Here is a 16,182-nt window from a genome sequence, read left to right as displayed (position 1 = left end):
GCACATTATTTCCGCCATTGCAGTCTGGCTGCCAGTGTCAAACAGTACGTCCGTCAAAACAGGCATGGCTGCACGTACCTTATAATGTGATTCTGTCTCCTCTTCCTGAGTAGAACTGGAGGGAGATGGTGTAGCAGATTTGCTTCCGGGGGGTGATGGGGAACCATGGGTAACACCGCTCCTCAAACCCATCTGAGAAATCAGCTGTGACTGGCTGAGGGCATTCATGTGACCGGTTAACATCCCTGCTCGATTGATCAGGGGGACTTGATGGTTGGACTCATAGGAAGTGGCGTCTGAATGGACCATCTCCTGGATCTGAGTTAGGAGAATATTACTTTTTAATTAAAATTGTATTGTATTTATTATCTTATAAAAATTAAGCTATGATGCAGGTGGGCATGGTATATACCAGGGTGTTAATCACCCTGGGGGGGAAAACTTAGCTTATCTGTCTCATACTGGGGGGAAAAATTAGTCCTCTTCAATTAACTCCTACCTTCATAACTGTTTCATTACACAGAACACTAGAATTGATTACACGTTTAGATTGTGTAAGATTCAGCGACATATTTACAGCTGCCAAACATGTAGGCATATTATATACCTCATACTAGTGTTTTGCTTTCAGTACTATAATGGGTAAGCAGGTCCCTAAACCTGACAAACTCCAAATTCATTATTTGGCCCATTTCATTATCTAACTCATCCGCTGCCGATGCAAATACAGTACCATAATTTCCACAGGGATACCATTGTGACTGGTTGGAGCTGCAAGCCTCTTGGGATCTCAGGCTCCTTGACATGCCAGGGCTGGGGTGGGGTTTGTTCAGGTAAGTTGTGTCAGTACAGTGGCCTTGCCTTGTGTGTACTGAATGTTTCATTTTTAAAAAATGGCCACACCCATTGTTATTTTGTCATTTTACTTTTTCCTCCTTCTTCAAGGAAACCATACAAGATAAATTGGGGTACAAAATAAATATTCCTGACTTCATTTAAAAAAGGCAAAGTCAATCATAAAATTGTATGCTCAAGTAACAACAGTGAAGGACTCTATTCAAGAAGTAAGAAAAGTGATGAAAACTATGGATCTTGAGCAGGGTTTCTTAACTTTTTTTTTTTACAATTACAGACTCCCAATGGATTGCTCAATATGTCCCCATATCCCTTTCACCAGAGTACCAAAATCATCACCAGCAGTCCCATTACATAACAGTATGACTTCAAAAGATGACAACAGCTTGGTTTTACTTTACATATAGATAGCTAGGAACAGAATACCTGAATTTGTACTGATAATAATGGTAGTTAACAACAATTTTTTAAAAATTGTTCAGAGATCAAGTCCCATACCCCATCAACTGGCTCCTGTGCTCCCAAGGTGTATGGATATCCCCAGTTAAGAATCTCTTACGTAGAGCCAATGGGTTCACATACTATTCCGTAATTGATAACCAGCTTTGCTGTAGTAGACAGGTCAAGTTTATTTCTCAGTTTTAAGATTATTTCCAAAATTTGAAACAGGAGTCCCCACACCTGTTAGTGCTAGGGAACTTTAATGTTCATGCTGAGGCCCTTGAATCAGTGGCAGCACAGGACTTTGTGGATGCTATGGCAACCATGGGCCTGTCTCAGCAGATTACGACCCTACATATGTCATGGGATACACATTGGCCTTGGTATTCACTGGTGGATATGGGGAGGGTGATCTGGTGATGCAGGAGACTCAGATCACTCCTCTGTCATGGACAGAACACTATCTGGTGAGTTTTAGGCTGGCCACATCTAACCCAAGTAGAGTTGGGCAACCAAATTGCATGGTCAGTCCCCGGAGACTGATGGACCCGGATGGTCACCTCAGAACTCTGGGGGATTTCCCAGCCTCCCGGACTGGCGATTCATCAATGCTCTGGCTGCCCTGTGACATGGGGAGGTAGCTAGAGCATTGGATCTGATCTCTCCTGAACAACTTTGGCCTTGCCATCGACCCAGGGCAGCTCCCTGGTTTACCAAGGAGCTGCAGGCAATGAAATGACTCAGCCAATGCCTAGAGTAGGGGTGTCAAACATAAGGCCCGGTGGCTGGATGCGGTCCATGGAAGCTTTTAGTCTGGCCCTCAGGCTCTCAGCTGCTGAGCAGTGCCAAGGCGTTACTGTTGAAAGGGCAGCCCACATGAAAATTTGGCTCTGCCATATCTTGAAATATGATCAAGATTTGCATATTTTCTCTTCTGCCATTTGTAGCTAATGAGTTTCTAAGTGAGAAAAAAGTTCTTATTTTTTGTTGTGACCTGTTTAATGACATCACTTTCTGCCTAATGACATCACCTCTGGCCCTCAGCAGACATCATGAATGCTATTCAGCCTGCTGTACGAAATGAGTTTGACACCCCTGGCCTAGAGTGACGATGGAGGAAAACTGATGAATCTGACCGAACATGGGCTAAAGCCCATTTTAGGGCCTATTCCATGGCAGTGATGAAAGCATTTTTCTCTGCCACCATTGTGTCCGCAAGGAGCAGTCCAACGGAGCTTTTTGAATTTTTTGTGATCTGTTCCACTCAGTCTTTTTGGCAAACCAGTTGGAGGGCTCGATTGCCCGCTGTGATTTGTAAGGCACTTTGCAGATAAAATTGATCATATTCGTCATGACTTGGACTCTGGTTTATCAGATTCAGAAGTTGTCCCTAAGGCATCTGTCAATTCCATCACTATGGATTCTTTTCAACTGTTATGGCCTGAGGATGTGGATAGGGTCCTCTGGAGTTTGAGACTGTCATCATGCCCGCCTGATCCCTGCCCCGTATGGCTAATTAGATCTGCCAGTGCTGGTCTGGTTAATTGGATGGAACACACTGTAAATTCATGGGGAATGATTCCTAACATCCCAAAGATCACAACTGTGTGCCCACTCTTGAAAAAACTTCTCTCTTGATCCCACCAATCTAAACAACTACTGACCAGTATCTAATCTTCCTTTCTTGGGTAAGGTAATTGAGTGGGTGGTGGTATCTCAGCTCCAGAGGGTCCTAGATGAGACAGATTATCTGGACCCTTTCCAGTCTGGCTTCAGGCCAGGCTTTCGGAAAGAGACAGCCTTGGGTCACCTTATTGGCTGATCTTCACTGAGGACTGGATGGGGGAGTGCATCCCTGTTGGTTCTGCTGGACCTCTCAGTGGCTTTTGATACCATCGACCATGATATCCTTCTGGTCTGGCTGGCCGAACTGGGGATTGGGGGCACTGCCTTGCAGTGGCTCTGCTCCTTCTTGGCTGACAGGTCCCAGATGGTGATGCTGGGGGATTCCTGTTCGGCACCCTGGCCTTTACAGTGTGGGGTGCCACAAGTTCTATTCTGTCTCCCATGTTTTTTAACATCTACATAAAACTGCTGGGGAATATCAACTGGGAATTTGGAGTGGGGTGTCACCAATATGCTGATGACGCACTGCTCTATCTCTCCTTACCATCTAGGGAGACTGTGGAGGACAGTCCTGGAGCACTGTCTAGAGGCAGTTGGGGTTGGATAAGGGCCAATAGGTTGAGACTGAATCGAGAAAAGACAGAGGAAATAAGAAAATCCTTAATGCAGGTACTGACAGCCCAATCCTGAGGTCCGTGGCACAGCTCCATACCGCAGACCATAGTCACAGTCGTGCCATAAGGCATGTTTGTGGGGCTCACTGCCAGGCTCCAGCCGGAGCTAGCCCAGTGCCGGCCGGAGCTGGGCTAGTGCACAGCGGTGGCCTGGGTTCTGCGGCTCAGCGGTCGCTCGGACCACTGGGCTGCGGAACGGGAGGTGGGGGCGTGGCCAGGGGCATGGGGGAGGAGTTCTGGGGAGGAGGGAGGCCGGTGGAAGGCATGTCCTCCTCTGTTTGCAGCCAGGACTACTGTTGTGTTACCAATCGTGGGGGTCCAGAAAAAAAAAAGACTCCAGCTTTGAGGGCAGAATTCCGGTATCTCTCTGCATTCATTTATTTATTAAACTCATTGTGTAGCTAGAGAGGGGTGCAAAGCACTATGTTTTGCAGGGAGCCTCACCACAGCATGCAAGCAGCCCCTCCCCCTCCACTTTGGAGTCATTCTGGGCAGTGGGAACAAAAAGGAGGTAATGGCTCCGAGGGGGTGGGCGGGAGGTGTGTCGGGGGGAGGGAGAGAGGCAGATCTGCGGAGCTGAGATCTGCAGGATCCCAAGCACTCGTGCAGGGCTGCGCGCCCTACACGAGCGCCTTTACTTTAGCGCCGAGCTTTCGGTTGGCGCTAAAGAGAGTAGCCCCATTGCAGGGCTGCTTCCCTTACTCGGGGGAAGGGGAAAAACGTCCCCTTCTCCCAAGGTGTCTCCTGTGGTAGCACGGGAGGCGCAGGATCTGGCGGGAGCCCTGCATGGTGCCACCAAACCTGGGGGCTCCGGGCAGCTCAGGATTGGGCTGCCCGTCATTTGCCTGCTCTGAACAGGGTTACACTCCCTCTGCAGGAGCAGATGTGCAGTTTGGGAGTGCTCCTCAACTCACAGCTTACCCTGGAGAGCTAGGTGGCAGCACTGGACAGGGGAACGTTTGCCCAGTTCTGGTTGGTGCGCCAGCTGCGGTTATACAACTAATGCAGAATGCGGTGGCCAGGATGGTTACTGGAGGTAGGCAGTTCGATTCTGTTGAAGGGCTGCTTCAGCGACTGCACTGGCTGCCCACTCGTTTCCGGATCCAATTCAAGGTGCTGGTATTGACTAAAGCCCTTCAGGTTTGGGGCCGGGTTATCTGAGGGACCGCCTTCTCCTATACATTACGGCCTGCCCTCTTAGATCATTTGAGGGGGCTTTCCTGCAAGTGCTGCCTTTCTTCCAAGTTAGGGGGATGGGGAGGTGAGCCTTCTCAGCAGTGGCGCCACAATTATGGCATTCCCTACCAGGGGAATTAAGATATATACCCTCCCTCTTTTTCTGATTTCATTCATTTTTCTATATTTTGTATTGTATTGTATTTTGTATAATTATTGTATATTTTAGCTGTAAATTGTAAGCCACCCTTGGCATCTGGAAAGGCAGAGGAAAGGCAGGGTAAAAATATTTCAAATAAATAAATAAATAAATAAATAAATAAATAAATAAACAAACAAACAAACAAACAAACAAACAAACAAACAAACAAGCTGGAAATCTTAAAATAGAAATCGAAGAGATGCTCTGACTGGAAAATAGGGTAGAAAGGGGGACTGGGCAGATGACATTTAAAGAATGGTGTGTCCTACACAATAATTCACTGTAACTGTTTTCTTAAATTACTTTTATTGAAGATCAAATCCACAAATATGGATGTCAATTTTTAAAATGCATTAACTTTAATCAGCTTAATGCAAGGTGTATATCTGTGAAACGAAAAAGCTGTCAAGTGTGCTTTGAAGAGTTTTTTAAAAACCCTCCGTTTTTCAGATTTAGAATTTGGACCCATGCAGAGAATATATCCACCTATGCAAATACAAGCTGCAATATTTAATCTTTAAACATGGGTCCATTTTTTAAAATGGGAGGCTACAGCCAAAGACCACCAAGCGCAATAGAATTGCCTGAGGCTAAGCTGTCTGAAGTGAACAGAATTTTTTTAATAATCTTGCTGGTAGACGTGTCTTGTTTGTATCAGATAGGAGAAAAATAAGTTAGAAGTTACATACACCATTACGCTTCAGGCCTGTCTCCAGCTGGCTGATCTGGGAATGAGTCTGTTCTATGTCTAGGGTATTCAATATTTGTTCAATCTTACAATGTGTTTGAAACATCCGGTACGTCCAGTATCACAGACTGGTTACCAGACTGACTATAAAGATCATTTGCCTGGTTTTCACAATAAATGGTATTGCTCTCATTGAACTGCACCATATTCCTTCCTATCCCGGGCTCCTCCTCTTCCCACTTCCTTACTACATTAGCAGCCCAATCCCCCTCCCCCCCAGGTGCAGCCACAGTGAAAAGGTATGTACATATAGCAGGTGTGTCTGTGTAACAGGAGGCTTCAGAAGAGAAAAAGGATTCAAATCCCCTTAACCCCCATAAGACTCCCACTTTGCAATTGGTCTCCTTGGACCTGCGCCAGTGATTTCACTGGACTAAGTCCAAGTGAACCCAAGTAGGTGGATCAAAATCAGGAACGGGGATAGGTATCAGCAGAACCTCTGCCATTGATAACCGCCGCCTCCTTGCCCTTGATACACATCCCTCTTCACCCTGGTCCCTGCCCTGTTCCTCCTTCCCCTTGAACTTACCAGCACCGGGGCTCCCGTGGTGGCTACTGTCACCCAGCCACTGCTGCTCACATCTGCGGCAATGGCCAAGCTACGCTCCTACACTGTGCTGTGGTTTGCAATGACTGTAAGGCATGCCGCCCTGCTGGAATATGCATTCCAGCAGCAGAGCAGCCCAAGAGAATTGGGCTGTGACTCTCAGTATTCACTGACGAGCAACATGACTGCCTAACCTTGTTGAACAGAAATTAAGCCCTGGCTTCCCAGGCTCAGTCTATCACCGGAAACGTTGCATCTTCCTTAGCTCATCGTAATCCAGTGTCAAGGTCCCGTCCCCCCCAAATTTATGACATTTTTGCATTTATAATTTTTTAAAATTTACAAAATGCCAGAAAATTTGCAAACTGCATTAATTCATCAAGTTTGTTGGAATTTATTCGCGGGCGTATCTATCTATCTGTATCTTGGGGTGCAATTTTGAATAGAAAAAAATGCATTTGTCTGAGAAATACATGAGATTAGTATTACAACAGTGAGGGACAAAATGAGTCTAGAGCAGTGCTTTGCAATTAATGTACCTTCAGAATGTTGGAAGAAGAACAGCACACAAGTTAAAGCTGCACATTTACAGTGAGTGTGGATAGGTATGTGTCCATCCCCACCAGTAGGGGGAGTAGCAATCACTGATTCAGTTTCTAGTTATAAATGCTTGTGGATTGCTCTCTCCTGCCCTGATTAGACTTATTAGCTGATTTTCCTGCCTTGTTTTAGGTTTCCCTACCCAAGTGGACATACCCAGTTGCTTCTCTTGCTCTTATTCTGCAGTATGTACACAAAAACACTTTGTGTAATTCAGCTCCATTGTGAATGAGTTTCTTTTTTCTTTTTCCACAGCTCTGCTAACACAGCTGGATGGCCATTTTTGTAAGGCAATCTTCTAAAGCAGTGTTTCCCAGCTTTGTCTTCCACCATACCACTTCACATGGTCCACCTATTCAAAGTACCACTGGAAGTAATTGGCGATGACATCATTGCATTACTTCTGGGTTGGGATGCCAGATGCGATGCAACGAACACCAGTAAGAAGCTCAGGGTGGATGGGAGGACTTTTTTGAGGAAGGAAAAGCATGCTTTGGTGCTCCACCCACTGAGCTGAGCCTCCTACTGCTGTTTGTTGCATCACATTCCTGGTGTCACTGCTGGCAAGCAGATGTCCAGGGATCCTGTGAGTACCACCAGACACTACCTCAAGTACCACTGGTGGTACCTGCACCTCTGCTTGAGAAACACTGTTCTAACTTTTGTTAACAGGATTGGCCACTTTTTAAAGTAGTCTGGCTCATTTCATATCTAACTCACACCCCCTCCCCTGCGAATGCAGCCACACCACAGGAATATGTGCTGCATTCTGCAGGACAGGGCATTCCCAGAGGCCTCCTCCAGGTAAAGGAACATCTGTTCCACTGCCCCAATGGGTCTACTCAACACCAACAATTTAGCTGGCACAAGTTTATGTGGACGCTGAAAGGTAGTTAGAAGCTGGAAATGGGGATGGGTTAACAGCGATGCTGCCACCGCCAATACTGCCCCCTTCCTAGCCTCTACACACACCCTTCCCCACTCCAGTCCCTGTTCCTCTCCTGATCACCCTATTCAGCCCCCCCCCCCACACACACACGATGAAATACTGCTGCCAGGGCTTTTACAGAGGCTGATGGTGTGCAGCTGCTCAGCACTTGTGATGGTGGCCCAGTTTCACAGAATGGTGGGTCGGCTTTTGTGACTGCTGTAAAGCGCACTGAGCCACCAGAATGCAAGTTCCAGTGGCACACCAGGCCGCTGTCTGGATCCTCAGAATGATAATTCTTATAAATATGAGTTTCCAACCATTCACCCTAATGAAAAAATTTCACTTTAGTCCTTCCCATCTTGTGATGAACAATTGGTGAATATGTTTTCAGTTGTGAAAGATTTGGAAGTGACCAGAAAAAAAGAGAAGGTTAGATCCACTATCTACACAGATAACTTCTCAAACCAAATAACTGAGGTTCTAGTTTAGCAGGGAGCATCCTCTATAGCAGTGGTTCCCAAACTACGAGTTGTGCCTCCCCAAGGAGCTGTGGAAACCAGCCTGGCGAGTTGCGGAATCCTAAAAAAACACATTGCCCAATACAATGTATAGGATTGTGGCCCTAATGGGAAGCTACGTAGGTCCAATGACCCAGTAAGTCAAGGGAGCTGCCAGTCAAAAAAGTTGGGGAACCACCGTTCTAAAGTAATGTTAGCACAATTGCCAATTTTAACATTTGTTTCCTCCTCCAAGTCTCATTCTACTATTCTATAGGCCAGTGGTTTTCACACATTTAGCACCGAGACCCACTTTTTAGAATGAGAATCTTGTCAGGACCCACCAGAAGTGATGTCATGACCAGAAGTGACATTATCAAGCAGGAAATTTTTAACAATTCTAGGCTGAATCCTACCCACACTTACCCAGAAGTAAGTCCCATTTACTATCATTGTTAAAATATACGTAGTAGCTTGTTAAAGTACAGGTCTGCAACATTTCCCCAAATGCAGTCACATACCATAGTAGCATTGAGTCTAATATATTAAAAATAAAATGAAGTGAATGGGGACCCACCTGAAATTGGTTCGCGACCCACTTAGTGGGTCCTGACACACAGTTTGAGAAACACTGCTATAGGCAATATTAATGAATTAACAGATAGAAATGAGCAGTAAGTATCTTCCTCCTCTGAAATAATGGCAACAGTCATAAGAACATAATAACAGCCCCGCTGGATCAGGCCATAGGCCCATCTAGTCCAGCTTCCTGTATCTCACAGTGGCCCACCAAATGCCTCAAGGAGCACACAAAACAACACGAGACCTGTATCCTGGTTCCCTCCCTTGCATCCGGCATTCTGACGTAACCTATTTCTAAAATCCTAAGGTTGCACATGCACTTCATGTCTTGTAACCCGTGATGGATTTTTCCTCCAAAAATTTGTCCAATCCCCTGTTAAATGCAAAAGTCCCCATTAAGCCAAAAGAAAAACGTCATAGTTTATGATGTGGGCTGATGGGATTAGTGAGATCAGACCCAGTGATGCACATGAAATAAAGTGTGGGCGCACAGAAATTCCCAAAAAGACCAACTGGCCAAATGCAGGCATTCAGGAAAACTCCCCTGGAGAAGCAGTGATTTATCTTTCCTATTCTACCCATAGAGGTAATATTAAAGAATTAATTACCCATGTATGCTAATAAAGAGGCCAATGCATTGGGACACCCCAGTTTCCTTACTCGTTTCAAAGATGGAATTAAGCCAGATACTTAGGTACAATCAGATTTAGACACAGCAGAAACCAGCAGGAGGGAAATCAAACACTGTCTTAAACATTTTCCAGACTTTTTGCTTTTTATATTAATCTGATTAATGTTAACATGAGTTTAAAGACCCAGGGCTTTATTTATTAACAATTTTCGTTTCCGATAAGCCCACTGAGGTGCAATCTCTCATTAGCAGGGGACTCCTGCCAACTCCATTAGTAGCTCATAAAGTAAGAAACGTAGGGAAGAGCTGGGAGGGCTCAGTAGGTTTCAGCAGAAATAAATCCAAATGCAGAAACCAGATTTACTGTTACAGGTCGGGAATCAAGAGCTTTTCTACAACACTAGACAGCATGTTGGGCTCAGATATTCAAAAGGCACTGAAGGTTTAAGGAGAGAAGGGGAGTAGACGTCATTTTTACAAGAGCAGCTCTTGTCTGTACTGTTTAATAAATAGGAGGATTTACTTTCCTCTTTTCTTATTTGTTTCATTTGTATTCCATTGCCATCTGTCCTCCAAGGAGTTCAGTGTGGCATTAAGCCTACTCTGCACTGAAATGACACCTGGGCTTGCTTAGGGCTGGTTCACACATGTATGATCAACATTTGATGACTGCAACATTAGCTGATGACTCAATTGTATGTCTGGACCACCACAGAGAGATCTTCCATAACACCATACATATTTTTCATATGACCTTATACAGTTGGTTCTCAAAATAACCTGCCAGCTGCCAAGTGAACAATAATCAAATGTAGAAAATCAGGTGGTGAGCATGCATGCAAATATTGGCTGTTTGCATAACCAGTGTCATATTTGGTTTGAGTGGTTTTAATTATATCAAAGCAACGGTTGCGTAAACATAAGGTCATTCAGTGAATTTTATAGGCGAATGGGGATTTGAATCTAGGCTTCCCATATCCAAATCCAACGCTTGGGCCACTACACCACACCCTCTTTCTACACTTACATTACCCTGGCTAATGTAGTTGCATTATGAACATAAGAAGAGCCCCGCTGGATCAGGCCAAAGGCCCATATAGTCCAGCTTCCTGTATCACACAGTACCCACCACATGCCTCAGGAAGCATACAACACAACACAACAAAACAAGACAACTGCATCCTGTTGCCACAACCTTGCACCTGGCATTCTGAGGTAGCCTATTTCTAAAACCAGGAGGTTGCACATCACCATCATGGCTTTTAACCTGTAGTGGACTTTTCTTCTAGAAATCTGTCCAATCCCATTTAAAGGCACCTACACCTGAAGCCGCCATCATATCCTGTGGCATGGAGTTCCACATATTAATTACCTGCTGAGTGAAAAAGTATTCTCTTTTGCACAACTCTCCTGACACTCAGTTTTAATGGATGCCCCCAGGTTCTGGTGTTGTGTGAGAGGGAAAAGAGCATCCCTATATTCATCCCCTGCATAACTTTGTACATCTCAGTCATGCGCCTCAGGTGCCTTTTTTCTAGACTCAGTGGTCATCCATGTGGATATTTGTTCTAATGAATCCAGTCCTAGATTCTAATACAGGGCTGATAAATATTCCAGATTCTAGAATAACAGTGATACTGACCAGTCACCTTGGGGAGCCAACATGGCCTCTGCACCAAAAGGTCACAGAAGCCTCCCTCATGAGTAATTTGATTTTTGTAAACAATTACCAATTCATAAGAACATAAGAACAGCCCCACTGGATCAGGCCATAGGCCCATCTAGTCCAGCTTCCTGTATCTCACAGCGGCCCACCAAATGCCCCAGGGAGCACACCAGATAACAAGAGACCTCATCCTGGTGCCCTCCCCTACATCTGGCATTCTGACTTAACCCATTACTAAAATCAGGAGGTTGCGCATACACATCATGGCTTGTACCCCATAATGGATTTTTCCTCCAGAAACTTGTCCAATCCCCTTTTAAAGGCGTCTAGGCTAGACGCCAGCACCACATCCTGTGGCAAGGAGTTCCACAGACCGATCACACGCTGAGTAAAGAAATATTTTCTTTTGTCTGTTCTAACCCGCCCAACACTCAATTTTAGTGGATGTCCCCTGGTTCTGATATTATGTGAGAGTGTAAAGAGCATCTCCCTATCCACTCTGTCCATTCCCTGCATAATTTTGTATGTCTCAATCATGTCCCCCCTCAAGCGTCTCTTTTCTAGGCTGAAGAGGCCCAAACGCCATAGCCTTTCCTCATAAGGAAGGTGCCCCAGCCCCGTAATCATCTTAGTCGCTCTCTTTTGCACCTTTTCCATTTCCACTATGTCTTTTTTGAGATGCGGTGACCAGAACTGGACACAATACTCCAAGTGTGGCCTTACCATCGATTCGTACAACGGCATTATAATACCAGCCGTTTTGTTCTCAATACCCTTCCTAATGATCCCAAGCATAGAATTGGCCTTCTTCACTGCCGCCGCACATTGGGTCGACACTTTCATCAACCTGTCTACCACCACCCCAAGATCTCTCTCCTGATCTGTCACAGACAGCTCAGAACCCATCAGCCTATATCTAAAGTTTTGATTTTTTGCCCCAATGTGCATGACTTTACACTTACTGACATTGAAGTGCATCTGCCATTTTGCTGCCCATTCTGCCAGTCTGGAGAGATCCTTCTGGAGCTCCTCACAATCACTTCTGGTCTTTACCACTCGGAAAAGTTTGGTGTCGTCTGCAAACTTAGCCACTTCACTGCTCAACCCTGTCTCCAGGTCATTTATGAAGAGGATGAAAAGCACCTGTCCCAGGACAGATCCTTGGGGCACACCGCTTTTCACCTCTCTCCATTGTGAAAATTGCCCATTGACACCCACTCTCTGCTTCCTGGCCTCCAACCAGTTCTCAGTCCATGAGAGGACCTGTCCTCTAATTCCCTGATTGTGGAGTTTTTTCAGTAGCCTTTGGTGAGGGACCGTGTCAAACGCCTTCTGAAAGTCCAGATATATAATGTCCACGGGTTCTCCTGCATCCACATGCCTGTTGACCTTTTCAAAGAATTCTATAAGGTTCGTGAGGCAAGACTTACCCTTACAGAAGCCATGCTGACTCTCCCTCAGCAAGGCCTGTTCGTCTATGTGTTTTGAGATCCTATCTTTGATGAGGCATTCCACCATCTTACCCGGTATGGATGTTAGGCTGACCGGCCTATAGTTTCCCGGGTCCCCCCTCTTTCCCTTTTTAAAAATAGGCGTGACATTTGCTATCCTCCAATCTTCTGGCACCGTGGCCGTTTTGAGGGACAAGTTGCATACCTTAGTCAAGAGATCTGCAACTTCATTCTTCAATTCCTTAATAACCTTAATAACCCTTGGGTGGATGCCATCAGGGCCTGGTGACTTATTGATCTTTAATCCATATGACCCTTTAATTCATCTTTAATTCATATGACCCTTTTATCAGAGGATATATTCTCTTATTCCCTAACTGCTAAATTTGCTGAGGAGTGTTTGGTAAGTGACTTTGCCAAAGACTTTTTGAAAGTCCAAGTACATCGTTTTTACAGGAAAATCTCTCTCTGTATGATACCCTAAAATACGTAATTAAAAATATGATAAGTTTGCAGATCATGGTGAACCTCCCATGACAAAGTTTGTTCATCTGTGTATCAAAATGCTTTCCACCAACTGACAAGGGGGGCAGAATCCTTTCTTTAAAAAACAGTGCTACTATGTCAACCCTCTCGGTCTTACCACTAAGGAGGCAGCTTCTAGTGATCTAGTACATATTAACTCTTATCACCTTATTAGTACCAAGTCCATTCTAATGCAAAGTGAAAACTGCAAAATTGCTGAGAGTTATTTTGGATTTTGACTGCATAATAAAGAAATTTTAATGTTAAAGATGATTGGCCAACTGCTAAGGAAAATGATGTCCTTATTTTACATTTAAATTACGTAAAGTTTGTAAAATATGTATGTATTTTATAATTGTGGAAAGATATAATATAGGTTGTTGGGTTTTAAACAAATCTAAAATATCATTCCCATCTGCAGCTACATTAGTCTCCTGGGCAAATACTAGATTAAGATATTTTTAAAAATTCTTATTATGGAGCCAGTAGACCACAACAGCTCCATTTATCCATTAAATATGTAATCATACATTTTTTCTTTAAAGTGCATATTATTTATGCAGCAGAGCAGAACCAGTCCAGGAATGTAATTATGGATATGAGACCTGTGCAGAAAATTTCTTATGATAATTTGTAGGAATAAGTATGAGCTCCATCCAGCAGCCCTTGACATCAATGGAAAGATTACAACTGAATACACTGGGCTTTAGATTGGGGCCCTGCCTTGCTTTATCCAGCATGTTGAACAGGAATTTTTATAATCCCCTTCGTCATTATGCTTTAAACAGCAGAATATAATTTAACCAGTTTTTATACCACGCATTACTCAGGAGAAAATACAGTTACAGAATTAAATTGAAACAGCAGAAACATATAAGACTCAAACAGTTGCAAAGCAGTATTCTCCGAAACTGTTTTCATAAATCGAGTCTGTCTCTGGAGCCAGCATTTTAGTCTACCTGCTGTAACAGGTTTACTACCTACACTGTAGTGCACTTAATCTGAGGTTTGACAACAGTCTCTGAGAGCTGATCCACACATTACATTCAGAGACTCTCATGCACATTTTAGTGCTCATGCAAGTGGTTTACTTGTGATGGCTAGTGACGTGTGGTGAGTTTCAGTGCTGGTGAGGCACAGGGCCATGGGCCTCGCTGACCCAGAAATAACCTGTGACATCACTGCCAAAAATTCTGGATCACAAACTTCCTTATATGAAACAAACATGAAATAAACAAATGCTTCCCTGTCATCAAAGGGCTCTCAATATTTAAGAAGATGCAAAACAGCAAAACACCCACAGCAAAACACACCAGGATAAATATAAAGGAGATGGAAAACACACCCCAGCAACAGCCACAGCAAAAGATAAGAAGCTGGGGTGAAGAGGCTCTCTCCCCACTAAGACTGGAAGCACCTCAAGTGGTTTTGTGACAAGTGACATCCACAACCAAAGATGTGCGCAGATTCTCTCTGCCAATCAATGACCAGTACAGACAAACACCTTTAAGTGCTCTCTGCCCCTCCCGTCTGCACTCTGCAAATGCTCAAATGTCCACACAGATCTTACTTTCAACTCTCTCCCTCCCTCCCTCCCCCCATACTCCCTCTAGAACCACCTCAGGTCAGACTCTGTCTGTGCCAAGCTACAATGCCCACAACTTCAGATATGCACAAATTCTCTCTTCCAGTCAATGCCTAATGCAGGGCAGCACCTTTAAATGCTCTCTCTCGCCCCCTCTCTCCCCCTGCACTCTGCACATGCTCAGCAGTTCTTATCTCCCTTCCTGAAACTCTCCCTCTCTCTCAATTTTCAGTGTTATCCATCAACAAGAAGCAGCCAGCAGCAGGTCAACATGTCATTGTTATTGGCAAGAGATCAACCATCCAAATGCAGGCTCTCTCAGAGAGAACAGGTCAGGAAAAAAGCATAACTTGACCCTTTAAACCAATCTGAGCTCTCATCACCCCTTCTCCGAGCTGCCTTCCCTGCTGGCAGGATCTCTGAGAGGAATTTTATCAGGGGGTCTAGTTGGCAACCTTCAGTCTCGAAAGACTATGGTATCGCGCTCTGAAAGGTGGTTCTGGAACAGCATCTAGTGTGGCTGAAAAGGCCGATTCGGGAGTGACAATCCCTTCCACACTGGGAGCAAGTGCAGTCTGTCCCTGGCCTGTCTCCCTGGCTATGGGCCTTCCTTCTTTGCCTCTTAGCCTCAGACTGTTGGCCAAGTGTCTCTTCAAACTGGGAAAGGCCATGCTGCACAGCCTGCCTCCAAGCGGGCCGCTCAGAGGCCAGGGTTTCCCACTTGTTGAGGTCCACTCCTAAGGCCTTCAGATCCCTCTTGCAGATGTCCTTGTATCGCAGCTGTGGTCTACCTGTAGGGCGCTTTCCTTGCACAAGTTCTCCATAGAGGAGATCCTTTGGGATCTGGCCATCATCCATTCTCACGACATGGCCGAGCCAACGCAGGCGTCTCTGTTTCAGTAGTGCATACATGCAAGGGATTCCAGCACATCCCAGGACTGTGTTGTTTGGAACTTTGTCCTGCCAGGTGATGCCAAGAATACGTTGGAGGCAGCGCATGTGGAAAGCATTCAGTTTCCTCTCCTGTTGTGAGTGAAGAGTCCATGACTCGCTGCAGTACAGAAGTGTACTCAGGACGCAAGCTCTGTAGACCTGGATCTTGGTATGTTCCGTCAGCTTCTTGTTGGACCAGACTCTCTTTGTGAGTCTGGAAAACGTGGTAGCTGCTTTACCGATGCGTTTGTTTAGCTCGGTATCGAGAGAAAGAGTGTCGGAGATCGTTGAGCCAAGGTACACAAAGTCATGGACAACCTCCAGTTCATGCGCAGAGATTGTAATGCAGGGAGGTGAGTCCACATCCTGAACCATGACCTGTGTTTTCTTCAGGCTGAATGTCAGTCCAAAATCTTGGCAGGCCTTGCTAAAACGATCCATGAGCTGCTGGAGATCTTTGGCAGAGTGGGTAGTGATAGCTGCATCGTCGGCAAAGAGGAAGTCACGCAGAC

The 16,182-nt window shown here is 45.2% G+C and overlaps 1 protein-coding gene across 5 annotated transcripts in view; it reads right to left on the bottom strand.

Annotated features, from left to right (window-relative positions):
- The window catches only part of TOX2 (TOX high mobility group box family member 2), a 294,999-nt gene that overhangs the window by 69,774 nt on the left and 209,043 nt on the right, over positions 1-16,182 (bottom strand). For 3 of the 5 annotated variants that reach the window (XM_066625152.1, XM_066625153.1, XM_066625155.1), the window contains one exon: positions 79-318. The exons of the other annotated variants lie outside the window; for them this stretch is intronic. In XM_066625152.1, coding sequence (XP_066481249.1) covers positions 79-318 — 240 coding nt within the window. The remainder of the gene's footprint in view (positions 1-78; positions 319-16,182) is intronic. 5 annotated transcript variants of the gene reach the window in all.

This window comes from Tiliqua scincoides, chromosome 4 (assembly GCF_035046505.1).
Source record: "Tiliqua scincoides isolate rTilSci1 chromosome 4, rTilSci1.hap2, whole genome shotgun sequence".
NCBI classification, from domain to species: Eukaryota; Metazoa; Chordata; class Lepidosauria; order Squamata; family Scincidae; genus Tiliqua; species Tiliqua scincoides.
Note: the sequence above shows the minus strand (reverse complement) of the source record. Positions and strands in the feature narration are given on the sequence as shown.